Source organism: Mesocricetus auratus, unplaced genomic scaffold (assembly GCF_017639785.1).
Source record: "Mesocricetus auratus isolate SY011 unplaced genomic scaffold, BCM_Maur_2.0 Super-Scaffold_100046, whole genome shotgun sequence".
NCBI lineage: Eukaryota > Metazoa > Chordata > Mammalia > Rodentia > Cricetidae > Mesocricetus > Mesocricetus auratus.
The window spans coordinates 4,338,203-4,355,186 of record NW_024429223.1 but is presented as its reverse complement, the minus strand read 5'-3'; the positions used below and the strand labels follow the sequence as shown (position 1 = coordinate 4,355,186).

The 16,984-nt window shown below is 48.4% G+C and overlaps 1 protein-coding gene across 1 annotated transcript; it reads left to right on the top strand.

Annotated features, from left to right (window-relative positions):
* The first annotated feature begins 1,355 nt into the window (after positions 1 to 1,355).
* On the top strand, positions 1,356 to 9,259 carry Nudt19 (nudix hydrolase 19). Its single transcript, XM_040735493.1, has 3 exons — positions 1,356 to 2,330; positions 5,658 to 5,865; positions 8,807 to 9,259. The coding sequence occupies exons 1-3, from the start codon at positions 1,590 to 1,592 to the stop codon at positions 9,019 to 9,021; spliced, it is 1,164 nt and encodes a 387-aa protein (XP_040591427.1). The 5' UTR covers positions 1,356 to 1,589; the 3' UTR covers positions 9,022 to 9,259.
* Positions 9,260 to 16,984: the final 7,725 nt, after the last annotated feature.

Genomic DNA, 16,984 nt, shown 5'->3' with positions numbered 1-16,984 from the left:
AGACACTCAGTAGGAGGAAAATATTTTTTTCCTCCTGAGACGGGGCTTCTCTAGGTATCCTTGGCCGTCCTGGAACTTACTCTGTAGACCAGGCTGGCCTGGAACTCAGAGATCCAACTGTCTCTGCCTCCCGAGTGCCAAGCATTGGAAGTGATGTTTATGGATTTATTTTTGTAGTTCTAGGGGTCACACCCATGACCTTGGCCATACTAGGCAGGTGTCCCATCTTTACCATTACTAGCCTGTGGGGTTTTCTGAGACAGTGTCTAGCCATGTAGGCCAACCACGGCCCAGCGAAGAAAAAAATTTTTAAGGAGTTTCTTATTCTTACTTATTTGTTCAGTTCCTGCATTGTGTGGTTGCAGTGCCCAGGGAGGCCGGAAAAGGTCGTAAGATCCTTTGGAACTGGAGTTACACTACTGGGACCTGAACTCAGGTCCCTCTTGCAAGAACAAGTGCACTTGACTGCTGAGCCTCTTCTAGCCCGGCCCTGCAACTGATAAACCCATGATCAACTAGAATGGCAATCATGAGAGTTGGTGACTGAGCAAGAACTGTAAAAATGGAGACAGAACCAAGCTGTTTCCAATAATAATAATAATAATAATAATAATAATAATAATAATAATAATAATAATAATCATGCTGTTCTTAGAAGTGCAAGTCTTTCAGGCAGTTCGAAACTGGAGAGGAGGGAAAGGCTAGGGTTAAACATCTCCCACGAAAAGGCAACTAATCGCACCATCTAAGACGGCAGCCCCCAGGTCCTCAGGTGCCCTGGAGATGTAGTAGCATACAGTACACAGGCAACTGCATCTTCAGACGTGGTGTTAACAAGAAGCCAACTTTAAAAAATAATGGTGGCAGTGCACACCTTCAATCCCAGAGCTTACAAAGCAAGCGCCCGGAAACTGAAGTAGAGCACAAAGTGCAGCAGCAAATTCCCTAACGTGGCATTCTGGCCGACCTACTCATTCCCTTACTGTGAGTTTTGCAGACACCCGCGGGTCCTTGGGACCCTCCATTCCAATAACCCTCCAGGCGACAGGCCAGATGACCATCGTTAGAGCGGGGACAAAATCCCGGCCACGCGAGCTTAATTGGGGGAGGCATGCAACTATCCTTTGCTTTCCGTGAAAAGGCATGCAACTCTACTCTGCTTTTCCATCCCCCAACACCCTCCAGGCGACATGCCAGATGATCAGCATTAAGGGGGACAAAGTCCGGGCCACGGGATCTTAATGGGGGGGGGCATGCAAGTATCCTTTGATTTCGGTGTCGCACCCTCCGCTCCGGCAGGTGGCTGCAGCCGCAGCAGCAGCAGTTCTGGGCGGGCGAGCCTGCAGGAAGCTGAAGCTCAGCTCAGGGTCACTCTAGGAAGGGGTGCCCTTGGCGCCGGGATCGGGCTCCTCCTCCCACAGGGCAGAGACGCCCGCCCGGGGCGGGTGTGTGTGTGTGTGAGCCTGGAGGAGGCTCCACAGAGCCATCGGGGCTTCGGGACAGGCAGAAGCACGGCGCGCGACCCGGCCACGCCAAATAAAAAAGGGGAGGTGGGGACGGACGGACGAACCCTGGAGGCCCCACCGGCCATGAGCGCGTGGCGACGGGCGGCCACCGTGGTGCTGGCCGCGGGCTGGAGCCACCCGGGTCCGGGCCCCGCCGCCACCGCCGCCACCGCCACCGCCACCGCCCCTCAGCCGCCCGACGGCTTCCGGCTGCTGCTTCTCCAGCGCGCCGGGACCCAGCGCTTCCTCCCGGGCGCGCACGTCTTCCCGGGAGGCGCCCTGGACCCCGCCGACAGCTCGGCCGACTGGCTGCGGCTCTTCGCGCCCCGGTACGCGCCGCCGCGCTTCGGCCTGGGTCCCCCGCCGGCGTCACCTCCGCCGCCCTCCTTCCCGGGGCTGCGCCAGGGCGGCGGAGGTGGCGCCGAGGGGGCGCTGCCCGAGGACGTGGCGCTGCGCATCTGCGCCGTCCGCGAGACCTTCGAGGAGGCCGGGGTGCTGCTGCTGAGGCCGCGGGGCTCGGAGCCGGCTGGTGCGGGCCCGGGGGAGCCCGGCCTGGCGCTGGCGCCCCTGCTGCCCCCGCCGGAGCTGGGCGCCTGGCGCTCGCGCGTGCGCCGCGACCCGCGCTGCTTCCTGCGGCTGTGCGAGCGCCTCGACTGCGCGCCCGACATCTGGGCCCTGCGCAGCTGGGGCGGCTGGCTCACCCCGGCCCGGCCCAGCGGAGGAGGAGGAGGCGGCGGCCCCCGCTTCGACACCGCCTTCCTCCTGTGCTGCCTGCGCGAGGCGCCGCCCGTGGAGCCCGACGGGGCCGAGACGGTGGCCTACAAGGTACATGGAGGGGCGGGGCCGTGACAGGGGCGGGACGCTCTCGGGGGCGTTACCATTCGGTTCTTAGAACGTGTCACGGCCCCATCAGCCTTCCTCCTTCTTCTCCCTGTAATCTCTCTCTCTCTCTCTCTTTTTTTTTTACATTTTTATTATATATTTAAATTAGAAACGAGCTTACTTACCAGTCAGTCCCAGTGCCCTCTCCCTCTCCCTCCACGCCCGCTCCTCCCTGTAATTTCTTTCCGTCTCCAACTTTCTCTCTGTCTCTCTCTGTCTTTCTGTCTCTCTCTCTCTCCTTTTTACCATCTCCTCTCCCCCCAACACACATCCTTCTCCCTTTTCTGACTCCTCTCTCCTCATTTAATCTCCCCCACCCCCTTCCCTTTCTCTCCCTCCTCCTCCTCCTCCCACTCCTCCTCCTCCTCCTCCTCCTCTTCCTCCTCCTCCACTTCCTCCTCCTCCCCCTCCTCCTCCTCTTCCTCCTCCCCCTCCTCCCTAGCACCAGGAGGCACAGTTAGACTTTCAGGCAACTTCTTCCTTTACATCACATGTTTTAGATGTTTCTATATTTTTCAAAAAAAAAAAGTAAGTAAACAGAATTACTTTAAATTGTGTGTCTGAGTGGGGAGTGTGCATGTATGTGGGTGCGGGTGCCCGCCGATGTACGTGAGTCACCTGGAGTTGGAGCCACCTTTGAGTGGGTGGTGGGGACCGAACCCAGGTCCTCTGCAAGATGGCCCCTCCGCAGATCTCAGTGGAGTCTCTTTAGCCTCCTCCCTCTGTGTGTGTGTGTGTTTTTTGTGTGTGTCTGTGTGTGTAGCGGCAGCTACACGTGTGTTTTAGACTACTTGGTCTGCTACAGACACGGATGCCTCATTTGACTTGTTCCAGCATCTTTTGCTGTGTGTGTGTGTGTGTGTGTGTGTGTGTGTGTTGTTTTGAGATAGAGTTTCTCTGTAACCCTGGCTGTCCTGGACCTGACTTTGCAGACCAGGTTGCCCTCAAATTCAGAGATCCACTTGCCTCGATCTCCAAGGTGCTAGGGTTAAAGACTACACGCGGCTCAATTGCAGCTTTTTTTTTTTTTTTTTTTTTTTTTTTTGGTTTTTACGAGACAGGGTTTCTCTGTATTGTTTCAGAGGCTATCAGTCCAGCCCGGCCACGAACTCACAGAGATCCGCCTGCCTCTGCCTCCCGAGTGCTGGGATTAAAGGCGTGCGCCACCACCGCCCGGCTCAATTGCAGCTTTTTAAGTTTATACTTAAAATGACACTTCCTATGAAAAAACAGCAATGAGAGGTATTTCTGGAAGCCTATAACTCTCGTTCTAGAGGATCTGATACCCTCTTCTGGCCTCTGAGCCTGGCAAAACACATACAAATCTAAAGTTAATTTTTCCCCTCTTTTTCTTATTATGTTGGTATTTTTGCTTACATCTTTGAACCAATGGGACTTCTGAGAACAGGAGATAGAAAAGAGTCAGGCAGTGTGATATCTTTAATTGTCAGCTTGCCACAACCTAGAATCCTTCCAGGAGCCCCATGGTACAAACGCTTACAGTGTTCCCGTGAGGTAACATTACAGAGCATGCCTGCTTCTCTTGAATTGCTCGAAAATTCCCTTTGCATCTCTCTTTTCCTTCGAGATGCTGCCCAAAGCCTGGATGTGCTTGCCCAGACACGGGCTTTCTCGTTCTTTTTTTTCCTGAAGCTATTTCCCAGCCCCTGTCTACCAGGTGACTACATACATCATGAAATGTCTGTCTTTCTCGTCTCCTTCTCCTTTCTGCTGACCCTGCTGAGATTTAGTAGAATTGTCCTTGAGCTTCTCTTTGAGTCTGTTTTTAAATTCAGCTTTTTAAAAAGATTGTGTGTGTGTGTGTTACACACCACATTTTCCTGTGCTTGACCTGTCTTGGAGTTTTTGGTTACATGTTAGCATCACTTTTTTTTTAAGATTTATTTATTTATTATGAATAGAACATCCAGCCTCCATGTATGTCTGCACACCAGAAGAGGGCGCCAGATCTCATTACAGATGGTTGGGAGCCACCATGTGGTTGCTGGGAACTGAACTCGGGTCCTCTGGAAGAGCCATCAGTGCTCTTGACCTCTGAGTCTCTCCAGTCTTAGTATCACTCTTAAGTTGTTGATTGCTGGGTTTTGTTCTGTTCTTTTAAACAGTGTTGCACTATAACTCCTGGCAGGCAGTTGTGTCATTAGAGGTGGACTTTATCCTTCTAATTATGTTTTAAATGGCTTGGGTGTGGCCACAGTATACTGTGGAGCCAATATAGCTACAATTCCATCATGTGACCCCTTCTCTGGCCACTTCAGTGCCCGGGTGCTGCCTACATTTAATTAAGGCTTTCCCACTGTTTGGGAATACACTGCTGGAGAAAACTGGAAAACAATCTTGCCTCCGGGGAAGCGTGAAGAGTTTAGTCAGAAACCTCCCTGGTAGCTGCCCTTTGCTCAGAAGTAGCCATCATTTCTAATATCCTGTCTTTACTCTGTCTGTGCACAGGTAAGAATGTGGTAGAGTTTTAGAGTTCAGGTCTGTGTAGACCTTCTCAGGCACACTGCTCACCCAGTACCACCCGTGTGAGCCTCCCAAATTCTGATCTGTGTCTCTCGAGTCAATGAGAATTGGATGCTGCTTAGGATCCCTTGGTGCTCTGTAGTCTGTGAACAGCTTTAGGCAGAAGCCCTAGACGCGTAGTAGGTCTCCCTTCATTCGTTTATTTATTTATTTACCAGTGTTTGGAAATAGATTTTATTAAGTTATGCGGTGCGTGAGTTTAGCTCTCGTTGCTGAAAGTATCTTTTTATTTACCGATGATCAGCATTTTAACTAGTGTTTAATAATTATTAATATTTTTAATAAATATTATTTAACAATTGTGATTTGGTCGCTGTTAATTATTTTCATCCTTTAACGTGCATGCAGATGACCATGGAGGCCAGAAGAGGGGGTTCATGTTTGTTTGAATGGCCTAGAACTTCACGGGTGGTCCTGAGCTGCCCCGTGTGGTGCTGGGAACTTAACTGTGGCCCTCTGGAAAAGCAACAACTGCCTTTTAACCCCTGAGCCATCTCTCCAGCCCCCAATTCTTTCTTTCTGAGACAGGACCTCACTATACTGCCCAGGCAGGGCTTTGGCTCCTGGACTCAAGCGATTTTCCTGCTTCAACCTCCTGATTAAGCAGCACAGTGGTGACATGGCAGTGTCCGGCCTCTGAATGTTCTCACGCTGTCTGAGAGATCTAGCAAGGCCTGGCTGGTTCTGGAATAAGCCCCACAAAGCTGCTTCTTTTATCTCCTACAGTGGTTGTCTCCATCAGAGGCAACGGAGAGTTTCCTGTCCAAGGAAATCTGGCTGGCACCGCCGCAGTTCTATGAAATAAGAAGACTTGAGACTTTTGCCTCCCTCTCCGCTCTGTACAGATTTTCTTCTGGTTACCCGTTAGAGATAACTGAGAAATGGATGCCGATAGTACTTTTAACCGCTGATGGTACCATCAGCCTTTTACCAGGTAAGTCGGGGAGGGACCAGTGCTCACATTTGGTACACCCAGGCTGCTGGCAGAGGCAGGAGTTACAGCCTGTTTTATAGCCTGTGCCTGTGGGTGTGGCCACGTGTGTCCCCTGATAGCTGTGAATGCAGCCCAATACAAAATAAACATTGAGATGTTTGTTTGTTTTTAATGTTCTTTGTAGTTCAGCTGTGTGGCTCTCAGACATGAACCTTGTAACCACAAGAGGTTTTGCCCTGCCTGGCGTATTATTAATTAAAAGAAGGTCAGAGCTATAAAATGCACATCTTTCTAGTTTCATCCTGTTCCTGGGACAAATATCTTGACCAAAAGCACTGCTTCTAACCAACATGCTTCACAAGGTCCATCAGGAACCGTGGAGAATCCAGCTTGCTAGCTGGTTCACAAAGGACTATGCTTAGATAGCTGGGATATTCAATTTGGGGCTCCCTGACTAGGGAGTGGCACTACCCACAACATCAGTGACATTCAATCAGTGACATTCATGACTGTCCTTCCACAGGCCAATACGGTCTGGGAAGTCCTTCAGTTAAGACTCTTCCTCGGGTGACTGAGGATGTATGGTTTTGATAATTAAAGCTAACCCTAGGACACATAATGTTTGTTCTTACTTGTTTTTGACACAAGGTCTAAATGCAGATCTCAGGCTGGCGTAGCACTTCCTGTGTACCCCAGGCTAGCCTCAAACTTATAATCCTCCTGCCTTCATCACCCTGTGCTGGGATCACGGGTATGCCACTGTGTTTATTATAACTAGGGATTCTGAATTTATAAACTTGTAGATATATATTTCCTAGGCACAGACAAAATTCTTTTCTCATGTATTATCTCACTTTTTACATTTTGTTTTGTTTTGTTTTTTCAAGACAGGGTTTCTCTGTGTGGCTTTGGAGTCTGTCCTGGCACTCGCTCTATAGACCAGGCTGGCCTCGAACTCACAAAGATCTGCCTGCCTCTGCTTCCCGAGTGCTGGGATTAAAGGCAAGCGCCACCAATGCCCGGCCTTCACTTTTACAGTTTTATTTTCAGTTAATGACAACCTGTAAGCCGTTAGCTTATTTGAATTAGGAAATTTGTTGAGGGTTACAATTTTGGCAGACACTGGTTAGTGTTGTAGCAGGCACTATTTGACCGGTCATATTTCATACCTGCCTCTTTGGTTCCCGATCATACAGATGAAATTTGTTTTTTGCTCTAGAGAGGGACAGTTTAGGAGCTTTGGAAAAAAAAAGATTTACTCTTATCTTATGTATATGAGTGTTTGCCTACACATACGTATGTGCAGCACCAGTGTGCCCAATATCTACAGAGATCAGGAGAGGACATCGAATCCTCTGGAACTGGAGTTACACATGTAACGAGCTGCAGTGTGACCGGTAGGGACTGAACTTGGGTTCTCTGGAAGAGCACTTGGTGTTCTTAACCCCTGAGCCATTTCTCCAGCCCCTAGCAGGTTTAATATAAGGAACCATGGACTCTAGCCTGAAAAACCTATGGGACAGCTAGGCCAGGCCAACTCCTTGGTTCCCTGAACCCTGACTCAAAAACTAAGGTGGAAAGCTGGGCATTGGTAGCGCATGCCTTTAGTCCCAGCACTCGGGAGGCAGAGGCAGGTGGATCTCTGTGAATTCGAGAGCAGCCTGGTCTACAGAGTGAGTTCTGGGACAGCCATGGCTGTTACACAGAGAAACTCTGTCTCAAAAGAAAAAAAAAGCAAAACAAACAAAAATAAAACCTAAGGTGGAGAGTGATTGAGAAAGACCCTCAGTGTCAATTTCAGGTCTCCACACCTGTATACACACACACACACAAGTAAATAGAGGAGAATTTTTAAAATAAGCTAAAAATAGATTAACCTCAAGATTACCAGGCCCACCATATTGAAACATCAAAAGTGTTACTAAGGCCAACATTAATGTTAATATTTAATAGGCTAAAGAGAGTCATGAAGTAGTCTAAAACTTACCCTGAGTGTGGTTGGGCATGTGACTTTGTGGGGTACTTGCCTGGTTTGCATCAAGGCCTCAGTTTTCATTCCCAGTGCTGCTGAAATATGTGATAAAGATTATAGTTCCCAACTGAAACACTTACAGTCATCCATTATGATGTGCCCAAAGGAAATACTTGTCTTGGGGGGGTAGACATAAGATATTAAAATCCAACCAAGAGAGCTGGAGAGCTGGCAGTCAGTAGAACGTTGACCCTGCAGGTGTGTGGGTGTGAGTTTGCATCCTCTGAACCGGGGCAAACAGCCCGGCGCCTGTTAGTCCAGCCCTGCAATGGCGGGTTGGTGGGCAGAGCAAGGCAGATCATGGGCCAGCTGGCCTGAGCTAACTGGGGGTGTGCCAGGCTAATAAGAAACCCCATCTGCAGCAAAAGGTGGGACGTTCCGGAGGAGCGACACCTGAAGGTGCCCTCTGGCCTCTGTGAGGACTTACTTTCCTATACCTACTCACATACATTTGGTGGAGGAAGAGACCCAACTCTTGCAGGGTAGTTTCTGACCTTTACCTGTGTGACTACACACGTCCATATGTGCACACATGCACGAGTACACACACACACACACACACACACACACACACGCGCGCGCGCGCGCGCGCACACACACACCTCCCTCCTTCCCTCTCTCTCAAATGCAATAAAAACCTGGAACAGGGTGAGAGTCTCAGTGGTTTGAAGCTGTGCTCCTGTTCTCTCAGAGGATCTGGATTCGGTTCCCAGGACCCATGTCAGGTAGTATGCAAATGCAAATATATGTACAATGGATTAGCAATCAAGTAAATTCAAATTAAAAGTAGCAACACCAACTAAACGCCAACATGCAATACATACAAAAATACTGATTTATGTCATTAATATATTGGGGGTGATTGGTGAAACAATGCTTTATGGAAATAAATTTTTTACTATCTTCCAGGAGATGAGCTATACAAGAAGGACTCATACTTCTTAGAAAACCCAATGTCTACTGACAAAAAGACTGAAGAAATCTTGAAGGAAGGCAAAGTAGTTAACCGAATAGCTATCCACAGCTCGCATCTCTATGAAATCTACGTGTCTCTCCTGTCAAAGAGTAAGCACGTGTACCCTAAGAACTATGTGGTGCATAGGAGCCCGACTGCCCACCTGTAAGCTGCTTGCTCTACTTTCCAGGATGGACCGAACTTGTCTAAAGTGTAAGGAATACTCCGATCAAAGGCACGGTGAGATGTTTCCTGTGCCGTGTGCCGGTCTTCAGACTGCACAGCAAGGCAGCCGTGCGCATACAATGTATGAAGTATTAAGGATCTTGTTGCCAAGACAAATGGTTTCACAATGGTTGTCCTTTCTGTGTCTTATAAGTTTCAACATTTAAAAATGAGTCTCCTGCTGTCTTTGTTTGTTTGTTTGTTTTGATACAAGGTTTTTCTATGTAACAACCCTGGCTGTACTGGAACTCACTCTGTGGACCAGGCTGGCCTCGAACTCACTGATCCACCTGCCTCTGCCTCCCGAGTGCCAGGACTAAAGGTGTGCTCCCCCACCGCCCCCAGGACTAAAGGTGTGCGCCCCCACCGCCCCCAGGACTAAAGGTGTGCGCCCCCACCGCCCCCAGGATTAAAGGTGTGGTCCCCCACCGCCCCCAGGACTAACGGTGTGCGCCCCCACCGCCCCCAGGACTAACGGTGTGCGCCCTCACCGCCCCCAGGACTAAAGGTGTGCGCCCCCACCGCCCCCAGGACTAAAGGTGTGCACCCCCACCGCCCCCAGGACTAAAGGCGTGCGCCCCCACCGCCCCCAGGACTAAAGGTGTGCGCCCCCACCGCCCGGCTCTACTGCTCTCTTCTGTCACACGTGTTCCCAGGTTTCCGGATGTGGGGTGGAGACTCAGCCCCGGGTCTCTAGACTTTTGGCAGGAATTGATTCAGGGTACCTAATAAGACGGTGTTCTGGTACAAACGTGAAGTCTCCTCCGCGTGGCCCCTAGCTGGTGGCACTGTTCTGGCGGGTTGTGAAAACCGAGGGGCAGGCGCTTTAATGCTGGCACCGCTGGTCCTGAGGGCTAGAGTCCCACCTCCCGCGTTCCAGCAGAATCCTCTGTTTTCTCACCTGGGGAGGTGTGAGCAGCCCGCCCCCAGGTCTCAGCCTGCGTACATGTCACATGGCCTACAGCACCGAGAAACTTCCTAAAATAAATCCTTGCTCTCTACATTGTCTCTGAGGCATTTGAGAGCAGCAAGGAAAGTGTTAATGCAAATAAGCAGTGATTGAGACCGCCTTCAAGGGCGATGATGTGCCCTTGCCATGCATTCAACTTCAAAATTAGCGGAATGGTATTTGAGCTGGTCAGGGTGACACACACCTTTAATCCCGGCACTGGGGAGGCAGTGGCGGGCAGATCTCTGTGAGTTCGTGGCCAGCCTGATCTACAAAGTGAGTTCCAAGACAGCCAGGAACCTTGTCTCAAAAAAACAAAACAAAAAAAAAAGATAAAAAAAAACTACAGGTTTAAAACCAAGCAGCATTCATTTTGACATCTAAATTTTATTTTTTATTACGTTTTTTATGTGCTGGAGCACACAGGTGAGCTCGTGCCGTGGAACAGTGAGGAGGGCAGAGAACAGCTTACGGGAGTCGGTTCTTTCCTAGTCGATTAAGCTCAGGTCGCCCAGCTTTGCGTCGCAAGCTCTTACTTGCCAAGCCCATGATGGTCCCACACGTCTCAAATTTTAAAGATTTAGGAGCCATAAAAAACACAGGCTGGTGAGATGGCTGGGCAGGTAATGGCAGTTTCCGCACGTGCCCGGTGACCTGATTCTGACCCCCCAGAACTTTCGTAGAGGTGGGAAAGGAGCCTACGTTTCAGAGTTGTCCCCTGCCCCCATATGTGCGCCTTGGCATGTGCGCTCTCACGCATAGGCATGCGCAGACACACACCGTAAAACTCATGAACCTTTGTGAGTTTAGGAAGTGGTTGTTAATGGATCTAAAGAGTTTGGGCAGTGTGTTATTCACAGGTGTTTAATGTGGGTGATTTCTTGCTGGCTTTGTTACAGGCAAATGAAGGTGAGAATTGATAGTTAAGACACAACTTGTTTTGTTTGCTTTGTTTAAGGCGGATCTCTGTGAGTTCGAGGCCAGCCTGGTCTACAGAGTGAGTTCCAGGACAGCCTCCAAAACAATACAGAGAAACCCTGTCTGGAAAAACAAACAAAGAAACAAACGAACGAACAAACAAAAAGACAGGGTTTCTAAAAAGCCCCTGCTGTCCTGGAACCCACAATGCAGACCAGATGGCTTCAGACTGACAAGAGATACATCTGCTTTTGCCCCCTGAGTGTTAGGATTAAAGGTGTGTGCCGCCATACCTGGGCAGGACACTAATTCTGTGTGTAGATTGTTACTCGTTGTGATTTTCAATTTTCACACAGAATGTCCTGATTTTCCTGCTAACACAATAAAGGCAATAATAAATAAAGCTGTGCATGTGTGTTTTATTCCTAAGGGCGTGTGTGTGTGTGTGTGTGTGTGTGTGTGTGTGTGTGTGTGTGTGTGTGTGTGTGTGTCCCCGTTTGCGTGAGCTTCTGTGCGCCCCATGGAGTCCAGAAGAGAATGTTGGATCCCCTGGTACTGATGGAGGCAACCAAACCCTTCAAGTCCTCTGGTGGGAGGAACCAAGCCCAGTCCTCTGCAAGAGCAGTGAACACTTTTACTGGCCAGACCGTCCCGCCAGCTCTTTCTCTGCGTAACTTCATGCCCGTTAGAGGAATGAGAGAGAGCAGCAGCTTTTAGCTAGTTCCTCGTGTTCTTAGCTTGCTCCAGCTGTCTGTTCAGTTGTCATCACTGAGGAGGGGGGATGATAGTGCCATCTAGTGGAGGAAGCTCACAGGTGCAGTAAGATGGCCTGCTGTGCACAGGGGGTAAAATCTAATCAGGCCTGGGGGTACAGATCAGTGACCCTAGCTTCCCAGAAGGCTGTGAAGGAAGAACCAAAAGTTCAGGGCCTGCCTGGGTTACAAAGTGAGTTCAAGACCAGCTTTGACAAGGTACGGAGCCTGCCTCAAATTTTTTTAAAAGAAGGCTGAGGCACATGCAAGATTCTAACTCTATTTTTTATTTATTCATTTATTTTGGTTTTCTTCTGAGACAGGGTTCCTCTGTGTAACCCTGGCTGTACAGGAACTCACTTTAGACTAGGATGGCCTGGGACTCAAGAGATCTGCCTTCCTCTGCCTCCCGAGTGCTGGAATTAAAGGTGTGAGCCGCCACCGCCATCAGGCTAGCAAGGCTCTAAGTTTGCTATGCAGTACTGAGAAAATGAAAAATGTCAGATCTATGCTTTTGCTTTTGTTTGTATTAATAGGGCCTCTCTATAGAGCCCTGGCTGTCCTGGAACTTGATATGTCGACGACCAGCTGGGCCTCGAACTCACAGGTCTGCTTGGTTTTGCCTCCTGAGTCCTGAAATTAAAGGCATGTGCCACCACACCCGGCCTCAGATTTAGGTGTTTTAACTCTTTGTGTTCCCGTTGGTTATGTGTGTGCATGAGTGGAGGCTTCGAGCCATTCCATGTGGGTGCTGGGAACTGAATTCAGGTCCCCTGGAAGCACTCTTAACAGCTAAGTCATCTCTCTGGCTCCAAATCTTTTTTTTGTTTGTTTGTTTTTACGAGACAGGGTTTCTCTGTATTGTTTTCGAGGCTGTCGGTCCAGCCCAGCCTCGAACTCACAGAGATCCGCCTGCCTCTGCCTCCCGAGTGCTGGGATTAAAGGCATGCGCCACCACTGCCCGGCCTATTTTTTTTTTTTTAGTAAAAGATCCCAATATGTAAATATGAGATCCATAGATAATCATATTCTATGTGGCAAAACTCCTTACATGATTGTTGGCCTTGAGTAGAGTGTTCAAGAAGGCAGCTGGCAAAAGCACCTTGGCCTGAGCTCTGCCATTTTATCTTCAGACTCATTTTATCCGTAGGGTGAACTCAAGTTCATGCTCCCGGGACCCCTAGGGGACCTGAGAACTTCGCAATGGCTGACCATCCTCCTCCCTAAACCATACCAATAGCCGCTATGCATCTTTTAGTTCTCTGGGAACATTGCGGTTGTTCCTAACAACAGAAGGGACAGGTGAATCTGATTGGTTGCAACGGAAATGCTTGCATTGTGTATGGCTTGACAACGACGGAACACACAAGGAAGCCCCTGGTCTCTAAGTCCTGGTTGGTGAATATTGTGATTGTAACTTGGCAACAGATCTTTGTGGATTTTACGCTTATAAATGCCACTGCTCGGGACTCCTGAGTCCTTGTCTGCAGCCCTGGTCAATCAATCAGCGACCCTCTTACTGGTGAATTAATAAAATCTTTGGAGCCATAAGTGTTCTGTCCTTGCTCATGGAGGGCGTGACAGTTCGTTCTCAAGGAGTGTTAATGCTGGAAGGGACCTCAGTGAATGCTGTTATTCTGTCAGTGAGGAAGCTGGGAAAAGGGTCCATGCAGTAAGCTTTCCTCATAGAAAAGATATAACATAGGCATGATTGTTTCTTGGTAGAAGGCCTCCCTAGATGACCTGGGTCAGCCTTGAACTCCCAGACTCCAAAGTGTCCTCCTGTCTCTGTTGGTCTGGTATTACAAGAGACCTCATGCCTTGAGGTCTCTTGTTTTGAAACAGTCTTGTGTAGCTAAGGCTGGCCTTGAAGTCGCTATGTAGCCCAGGATGGCCTTGACTTCCTGACCCTCTTGCTCCAGCCGCCTGCGTGCTGGGATTACAGGTCTGTGCAGTTGCTTGCTGGTATCACTGGTGGATGTTTCTAATCGGAATGAGACTAGTCTCCCATAAGGAGTCATTCTCAGAAGCTCACACGATTTCCTCCATGCAGCCGCAGCCTGCTCCAACAGCCTCAAATCACAGCTGTTGGGTTAGAGACCAGGTCATTGCTCACTCATAACCCTTCTCTTACCCCCTAGCCCTGCCCCTGCCTCTAGAGTGCTGGAATTAAAGGCGTGTGCCACTAAGCTTTAACAGTGATCTGTATCACTTTTTCTTTATGAATCATTTCGAGAAATGATCTCATTCTGTTGTCCTTGCTGGTCTGGAACTTACTATGTAGACTAGGCTGGCCTCAAACACACAGAGATCTGCTTGCCTCTGTCTCTCGAGTGCTGAGACTAAAGGGATGGACCATGAGGCCCAATAACAACAAAAATATTGTGTGTACATGTGCCTGCCGGTGTGTGTGTGTGTGTGTGTGTGTGTGTGTGTGTGTGTGTCTGCCTGTCCCGACCTGCAGGACACTCAACGTGGGTCTGGTGGACACCTAGGAAAAAGATGGGGGGCAGGGGACACAAGGACGGACGTCAAGACAGGATTCTGATCAAGGCGACAACTTTATTCATCCAAAGGGGAAGGGAGGAGGGGAAGGAATGGGGGTGTGCTGCAGCTGCGATGAACCTGGCGGAGTGAAGGTCAGTGGGATGGGTAGGGCATCCTGCATCCTCTGGTAACCTGACTGCAGACTCTATCTTTATATTTCACATTCCACCTTCTATTGTTTAAGTCTACGTACTAGATGAGCCGCAGGTCTGTTTCTGGAACTTGGCAGGTAGCAGGGTGGTCCTGATTCACGTACTCTCTCTGAGGGTCTTTTCTTATGAGTACGTGAGGCAGCGTACCTGGATGATGGCCGGAGGTCCCTGACATCTGCTGATGTTTTTCTGTATGTACATGTGTCTGCTAGTGCGTGTCTGTGCTTGTGTGCATGTGTGTGCGCATGCGTGTGTGTGTGTGTGTGTGTGTGTGTGCGTGCGTGTGCGTGTGCGCGTGTGTGTGTGCGCGCACACACACACACACGCCCAGATGTTGATGTTAGGCATCTTTCTCAGTCATAGATAGGGATTGGGAAGATGGTTCAGTGCTTATTGTAAAGTGTTTACTATATAACCACAGGGACCTGAGTTTGTATGTCTAGCACCCCTGTAAAAGCTGGTCAGGTTGGTCTCCTGTAAACATCAGTGCTGGAGGTGGAGACAGGCAGATCATGGGGACAGGTTTAACACCAGCCGATGTAGCCAGGGCACTGACTACTAGGTTCAGTGAGAAACCCTGTCTCCTAAAATAAGGTGGGTTACCCTAGCTTGACCTCACCATTTGAGATTAGCATGGTCTCCAGCCTTCATCTGAGAAACCTCTTATTGCAGAGACCCACGGTTCCTCTGTAACGTTGGGGCATCCATCTTCAGCCCATAGGCCACAGTGTGTCTGGAAGACTTCTCAGCAAAGCAGGAAATTTGAAACTGTCCGTCTGCATTGGCAGTCTGTCAGTCATTTTTCTGTGTCCTGTAGAGTGTCTGGCAGACTCTTCCATGAAGCAGGAACCCTGTAAGACTGAGTTCAGCAGTCGCTTTTCTGTGGGTCCTGCATGTCCAGTTTATACAGCAACAGTCAAGCAGTCCAGGCAAGAGCAGTTTCTTGCCCAAATGGCTAATCTTGCCATGTTGAAAGTAATCTCCATAATAAGTTTCTTCGATGCCCATCTTCCTCTCAGACATAATTGGTGTGCAAGGAGTAGACATTTCTCATTCTCAAGAGAAACTCCCATCTTCCTCTCAGACATAATTGGTGTGCAAGGAGTAGACATTTCTCATTCTCAAGAAAAACTCTAAACCATTTTAAATGCCATTTTCTGAAGGTCTTTGAAAGGTTTTAAGACTATCTGTCCATCTCAAATATATCTCTTTATATCTAGAAAAACTAACTAACTTAACTATAAGTTTTGACTATTATAGGTAACTTTAATTTGTATTTAATTATCACAAAATTGATCTTAAATTTGTATCAATAAATGAAAATCCATTGCAAGACAAAGTATCATATTCTCTTTTTCCCTTTAGAAAGAGACTGACTGTGATCATTACCATTTATAAGCAACCCAATTTAAATGAAAACAAAAATTTATAAACAGTATTTGGGAATTTGGGCGTTGTTCATTCTAAACTGTTTCCTGCTGGTTGGGGGCGCTGTCCATACCATGGGGATCATGACAAAACACAGAAACCTGGCCAAGTCCTTGTTTTTGTGGTCTGTACGGCTGTCTTGTCCCAGCTGTTTCAGATGCTGGACTGCCTGGGACACTGCTTCAGGAGGTCTTGCTTCATCAAACCACAGAAGCCTGGAAGGAATCCACCGCTTTCCATTTTCTGTGGAAACATAATTAAAATATCTTTTCCAAAGTAACATATCCTTAAATTTTGAAGTCAAAGCAAATTTAAAACATATAAGTTGGTTTAATTTAGCAGCATTTATAATCAAGTATATTTCAGCAGTTGTTCCTTCCTTAACAATTGAACAACTGAAAAACACAATATATTGCATACAGTATCCAGACTCTCTGTGTATTTTCCATCTTTACGTGGCTTATATTATTCTATATCTTTTACTTTTATTTCTCTGAGACAGGGTTTCTCTGTTGAAATCCTCCTGCCTCTGCCTCTGGACTGCTGGGGTAAAAGGCATGTGCCACCACACCCAGCTGCTTTCTGGTTTTTTTCCGCTATCCTGTTTCCTTTTCTCTCCCAAGCCTACGTATATTTTTAAACACAGTAAAAACATTTTAGAGGCTTCACTTCATTTGAATCTGACTTTACTGTAAATCTGCATGTTTTTCTGGCCACGTGTCTGTTATCTGCTAAACAACATTGATCCCTTAGCGCCACAGTTACAGGTGTTTGTGAACAATCTCATGTGGGTGCTGGGATCCTAACCTGGGTCCTCTGAAAGAGTAGTAAGCGTTCTTCACCACGGAACCATCTGTCCAACCCATATAAATTCTTAAAATAGAAGCATGAAGTAGAAACCCTACTGACAAGTGTAGAAATCAATTACACATAGGCAGTAAGTCTGATTAATTCTATATAGCCAAAAAAAGCTGTGAACATTAAAAGAACGAAAATATCAGCCTGTTTTTCTTTCTGAAAAAAAAAACCCTCAGATTTTTCATTTAAGACTCATATTCTACTCTGTGAGTTCGAAGCCAGCCTGGTCTACAAGAGCTAGTTCCAGGACAGCCTCCAAAGCCACAGAGAAACCCTGTCTCGAAAAACCAAAAAAAAAAAAAA